The sequence below is a fragment of the Limulus polyphemus genome, unplaced genomic scaffold (genome assembly GCF_000517525.1).
Source record: "Limulus polyphemus unplaced genomic scaffold, Limulus_polyphemus-2.1.2 Scaffold115, whole genome shotgun sequence".
NCBI classification, from domain to species: Eukaryota; Metazoa; Arthropoda; class Merostomata; order Xiphosura; family Limulidae; genus Limulus; species Limulus polyphemus.
The window spans coordinates 964,832-971,650 of NW_013665725.1; the positions used below are offsets into that span (position 1 = coordinate 964,832).

At 32.8% G+C, this 6,819-nt stretch overlaps 1 protein-coding gene across 4 annotated transcripts in view; it reads left to right on the forward strand.

The window, feature by feature from the left end:
* The window catches only part of LOC106471852 (afadin-like), a 128,012-nt gene that overhangs the window by 57,920 nt on the left and 63,273 nt on the right, over positions 1-6,819 (forward strand). For all 4 annotated transcript variants that reach the window (XM_022401280.1, XM_013932479.2, XM_022401282.1 and 1 more), the window contains exons 15-16: positions 1,169-1,336; positions 5,613-5,787. In XM_022401280.1, coding sequence (XP_022256988.1) covers positions 1,169-1,336; positions 5,613-5,787 — 343 coding nt within the window. The remainder of the gene's footprint in view (positions 1-1,168; positions 1,337-5,612; positions 5,788-6,819) is intronic.

The following is a 6,819-nucleotide window of genomic DNA, read 5'->3' on the forward strand; positions in this document are numbered from 1 at the left end:
CCTTACAACTCTAGCATCTGGGGACCTAAATGGTGTCTTAGGTTTTGGGCTGTTTATTTTTTTCCTTTATTGGTACACCACCAACTTGATTATTCCAGTGCATATATATATATATATATATATATTTCAGTAGGAGTTGATTCAGTTAATGCTCATGTGTTAAAGAAAAATGCCTTTTATTTAGAATTGAGTTTTTAATGTCATTCATCGTCACTGAACACATTAAATTTGATAACTGAAAAAAGTTAACACACATTCACCTACCTGCCCTTTTTCTTAACTATAAATATACATTACAGGCAACAGTTGAATAAATGTGCTTTAAATGAATCACCCGAGCTTCTGCTAGTTCTGTGTACATGTTATATTACCTCATGACAACCTGCTAATTTGCCAGTATTCCAGCTAATTTTGTTCAAGTGTTCGTTGTGACAGTTGATGATCATAAGCCAGTTTTTTTAAAGTGTTATAATTAGATATTAAAGATTTGTCCACACTTATGATATTGTAATCTTAACACCTGTTATTATGGCTGGTAGTTAGATATTAAAGATGTTTCCACACTTTATGATGTTGTAATCTTAACACCTGTTATTATGGCTGGTAATGCTAGTTAGTTAAAGGTTAAAAGTTAAAAGAAAAATATATGCATAGCAGTACCATAAAAGCTGGTTTTCACTATTTTCTAATATGTGGATATACTTTTAAGAATAAATTGAACAGTTAATACAGTACACAAATTAGGCCACCTAAATAAAACACTTTTTTTTATTAACACCTAATGCAAGCCTAGAATGCTGCTCAAGTGGTCTTGATATAGTACTGAAAAGCATTGAAATATCTTTGAATTTGAGCTTGGATATGGTGTGCAAGTCCTGCTATTGATCTGTTTTTTTTTTAATCCAATTGATTTTTTAAGGTGGTTTGAACACAAGCAGCTTATCTATTTCTTGAAAAAGTTTCTGCTACCTAATAGAAGTTTAAACATTTTGCTATTGACAACTGTTGTGTCTAATGCTTTGATATTAAATTTTGAATTGTAATAGACAAGCAAACAAAGAATCTGATATTTTCTTGCATTTACGGAAAATGTACTGAGTTTTGGTGGAAATTGATGTTTTTGAATTTAGAAGATGGATGAATGTAGTTATAAAGCTATTTATTGTAGGCAGCAAAATTGTTACAAGCTTCAAAGGGTAGTCCTACTGATATAGCCAACATTAGCTCTTCTTGCTTCAAACTTAACTCCCTTCAACTACGCATCTTACTAGAAAAGTACCAGCCTGAGCAAGATGAACCCCACATACCACAAGATCTTATAGAAAGTGTTGTGAAGGTGAGAAAATGTTTTAATATCTTAGAGTTTTGTGTGAGATCTACACAATATTGTAAAGGATATTATTTTTTTCAGTTTAAAAATTATATAACAGTTCATAAAATATAACCCAATCTGATAAAGTATATGTTTCAGTTGTATCTACATCTGTTTATAAAGTATGTGTTTCAGTTGTATCTACATCTGTTTGCAAAGTATGGGTTTCAGTTGTATCTACATCTGTTTGCAAAGTATGGGTTTCAGTTGTATCTACATCTGTTTGTAAAGTATTGGTTTCAGGTGTATCTACATCTGTTTGTAAAGTATGGGTTTCAGTTGTATCTACATGTGTGTTTTATAACACTGGAGGAAACATACTTCATCTTTTCACTGAAAGCATTGAAAAACTAGAATAATGTATTAACTGTATTCAAACTTATCACCCATAACTTATATGTAACTTCCCGATTTTAACCAAAAGTACATGGTTTTTGTGATGTGAACTTGTGAAAGTGATACCAACATTAATTACAACTTCTTCTGAGCTTGTGAAACCACAAGTGCCATCTTTGTATTTATTTAAGACACCTGTGCTATCATGACAACATAGATCTAAATAAAAAACAAATGACCAGTTTACTTTCTTTTAGGTGTAGACAGTTGACTTGTGACAAACCACAGACCAACAAATTCCTCTTTTCCTTATGTACCACCCATTTAATAACTGGATCTGTAGAACTGTCTATGGTACAAACCACAAAGTGACAGAATTCCTCTTCTTTACGTACTACCCATTTGATAACTGGATCTGTAGAACTGTCTATGGTACAAACCACAAAGTGACAGAATTTCACTTTGTTATGTACCACCCATTTAATAGCTAGATCTGTAGAACTGGCCATGGTACAAACCACAAAGTGACAGAATTCCTCTTCCTTACGTACCACACATTTAATAACTGGATCTGTAGAACTGTCTATGGTACAAACCACAAAGTGACAGAATTCCTCTTCCTTACGTACCACACATTTAATAACTGGATCTGTAGAACTGTCTATGGTACAAACCACAAAGTGACAGAATTCCTCTTCTTTACGTACCACCCATTTGATAACTGGATCTGTAGAACTGTCTATGGTACAAACCACAAAGTGACAGAATTCCTCTTCCTTACGTACCACCCATTTAATAACTGGATCTGTAGAACTGTCTATGGTACAAACCACAAAGTGACAGAATTCCTCTTCCTTACGTACCACCCATTTAACAGCTGGATCTGTAGAACTGGCCATGGTACAAACCACAAAGTGACATAATTCCTCTTCGTTACGTACCACACATTTAATAGCTAGATCTGTAGAACTGGCCATGGTACAAACCACAAAGTGACAGAATTCCTCTTCCTTACGTACCACCCATTTAATAACTGGATCTGTAGAACTGTCTATGGTACAAACCACAAAGTGACAGAATTCCTCTTCCTTACGTACCATCCATTTAATAACTGGATCTGTAGAACTGTCTATGGTACAACCCACAAAGTGACAAAATTCCACTTTGTTACGTACCACACATTTAACAGCTAGATCTGTAGAACTGGCCATGGTACAAACCACAAAGTGACAAATTCCTCTTTTCCTTACGTACCACCCATTTAATAGCTGGATTTGTAGAAATGTCAGTGTTGATGAGATCTTCCTATAGAAGCTCAATATTACAAACATCTGAATAGATACACAGAGGTATGTGTATGTTTGACATGCAGGTACATCAATGACTCTTTGACTAGCTTTGTTCCCATATGATCGTTCCATATTAAAGACCAGTTCACCTGCATCACACAATCCAAGGTGTGTATCCCATACTACATTTGCTGCACTAAATACCAAAGCTTTATATAAGTGAAACCATAAGGAGGTTAGGCGACAGTTGTTACAATGTAGAGTGTATTTGTGACTTGTTTGTAAAGGTACTAACAAAACATTTGAATTATGTTGGTTACTAATGATATGCATGTACTTGTATCATGACAGGCCCCATAATGAATATTATCATGGAAGTTTAAAACATAGACCTGTGTTTAAAATCAGTACATGATCACTTCATTGCTTGAATGATAACTGTATGCTTTAACTATATAATGCGCTAACTGAATTGAATTTTATTCTTTTCTTCACTTTCATATTTTAACAATCCATACAGTTGCATATAATATTAATGAGGACATTTTCTTTTCTTTCTTCCTTTTTTAATGCTGTACTCTTATAGTATAATTAAAATTTTTTCTAATGTTTTGCTATTTTTAAGTCACTAATTTTATGACAGTTATTTTGATATATTTATAGCTTGATTTCTCATTTTCGTAAAGTTGTAATTGTCATATAGCAACAACAGTAAGGCATCAGTTTGTATTATGTCAGTTTTATTCATATAAACAAGGTGTCTGAAAAGTCTGGAACCATAGATATTTCAACAAATTTTACAGAATGTGTTCCACATACTGTCCTCATCATTCAAAACAAGTTTGGATTAACAGCAGGATTAACCTTCTCATGCTTTGACAATGGCATAACCAGTCACGTATCAGAAATAAGTAAAGCTGCAAATCACCTGTGGTTTCAGACTTCTCAGACACCCTGTGTGTGTCTCTCTTTTTCTGTTTATAGATTATTGCTATTTAGAAATAAGTTCTTAAACTTATTTTTCTTAAAACATAGAACAGTAAATAAAGAAGTAAAGCAAACAATTATATCTTCTAGTTATGAACTATGTACTTGTTTGCTGCTTGATGTAGGTTGCTAAGCCTTTTAAAATTTTTGCACATGAAGGATATGAAACAAAATATTTTTTTTAGGATTTATATATATATAGAGTTGAATAATCAAAAAATCATAAATTACTATATCAGTACCACAGAATTGCACTATAATTTATCAAGCTTAGTAACTAAGCTGTATTTCAGTAAAAAAATATATGAAATTTTGAGCAGACTAAAGACACACCCTACGTCACTGAAATCTTGATTCGAAAGAAAGAGATAGTATCCAAAGATGTGAAGATGGCTGAGAAAGCCACTAGGGGACATTCTGATCTTCTGATTAGTTTTTGATGTCATATACATATATATATATAAGAAAGTGTATATAAGGGAGCATTTCCAAAAATGGAAAGAGGTGGACAGGGTGCCACTGTATTTCATTTTTACATGAGCAATATCTTAGCAAATTGAAAAGATAAAGAGGTTCTTATTTTATATTATACCTTGTTAATATTCGTAATTTTAGTTCCTAATTCATACGAAACTATAGACTTAGTATTTTGACATCACAAACATCTAATTTGAACCAGTGCTGCATTCAACATATCAAGTGACACACAAAAATTGATGCGTAACTGTGTTTTTTTAATATTTACTTTTAAATTAAGAAACTGGGTAAGGTATAATACTAACATTTGAATTATAATCTACAGTTTGATACCAAACTTATTGACATAAATTCAAGAAATAGTAGCTCAATAAAACTTTGAAAGCGAGTCAACAAACGTGATGACATGGCCTTTCATTTGTGACCCCTCTGGGAAGAGTTACTACTCAAGCATATTTGTCTACATTTATAATTTATTGTGAGCTTTATATTACTTCCTGCATAAAACATTCTCATCTACCATCACAAGAATGTGTGGCAAAAATTACATCCCAGCTTTGATTAACCCTTTCACTGCACAATTAATTTTCAGGCTGATTCCCACCAAAAAATAAAAATATTAATTTGACCCTTTGTATTACTTTTTCAACATTGAAAGTAACTGTGTTTTCTGTATCTGTCAGTAATATTCCTTGAAAATTGTATTGGATAGTGAAAAATAATGATTTAAACAAAAAATTGAGGTTAATTAGAAGAAAAGTGTTCTCCAGTAAATGGTATAGGTATAAGCAAAACTAAGTCAATAAGAGGCTAAAAGCATTACAAAATACAAATTTAGATGACAACATCCAAGATATGAAGAAGCTGTCTTTATATAGATTCTATATGTGTTCCTGCAAAGTTGACAATTTTATAATGAGGCATATAAACATCCAGGTTTCACGGTATAGAACACAGATGGCAGGACGTACGTAGGTTTGGTGATTGTTTCAAGTACAGGGGGATATTCCCGCATGTCGCAGTAGGGGGCAACTTTTTTTGGTAGCCGTGGGGTAACTACAAATTTTGCAGTTAGTGGGTACAAATGTTTATTTGGATATATCCAAACTATGCAGCAGAAGGATTAAGATATAATTATTTTTGTTACAAAGGTGGCTGAAAATACAGCTGATGAGCTGGCACGTAGTGATGGGCGAGAAGTGAAACTTGAAGAAGATGCTGATCTACAACTTCCCTTCCTTCTACCAGAAGATGGCTACTCATGTGACATTGTTCGTGGAGTTCCTGCAGGCCTTCAGGAATTTTTACAACCATTAGTCCAAGCTGGTAATTCTGTTAAAAAAAAAAACTGCTTGTTTATATTAGTGTTACTTTCAGGCAAAACTCCAAGCTAAGAATCTGTAACTACTGATGCTAATGATGTTTAATTTATACTTTTTCTTTAATAAAACAGTTTGGTAACAGGGTTACAATAACGCTTAAATGATGCGGGTTTCTCTGAGGTTTTTTATACTACCTTATTTGCTGGTGTATAAGACTATACTATATAGTCTTAAAACATTGCCTAATTTTACCTCTTATCCTATTAGAGTTCCAGTAAGAGCTCTCCAGTTAATAATATATTTAACTAAAATTACTTTGTTCCTTTTACTTTTGTTTGCTTTTTGATTAAGTGTGTTGACATCATACCACCTACTGAGTTACAATAACATATTTGTGATTGTATCATTTGTCTCGATTCTTCATAACTAGAAGTTATTTATTTCACATGCTAGTTACAATTAATAAGACATTTTTGATTTAAATGCTAAATTATTGCTAATTTTATATATAAAAAAAGTTAGTTTATCTAACGTAAAGTAAGTTTGTAATCATGTTTTTATAGTAGATCACTATATCTCAAAGTTTAGTATTTTTTTCGTAGAAGTGGAGTTCAACTGTAATGAAAACTTTGTAAAGTTGTTTATTACATGTTTGTGACTTATGTTATGCTGCGTTGAGCTGTCTCTAGCTTTGAAGAACACAAAAAAAACACTTGTGGTTGTATTGATTACTCCAGGCTGCAGGTTAGCACAATTTAAAAATAACTTCTTTGAATTTCTTTACAAAAGTAACATCGTAGACTTGCTTGACAATAGTTGTCGTTCTACACACTAAACAGGAACGTCGAGAGCCAGCACTGGCCTCGGGGCAAACATCCTTGCCGGGCCCCCCTCTCTTTCTCTTTTCTAACATTTTCAAGAATTTATTAAAAAGAAGATCCTAAATTGGACAGCAATGAGCTCATAAACCAGACAAAATCATAGCAGCAGCCATTTTTACCTCACAGTATAAGCATAAAAATGTTAATAAAGTAAC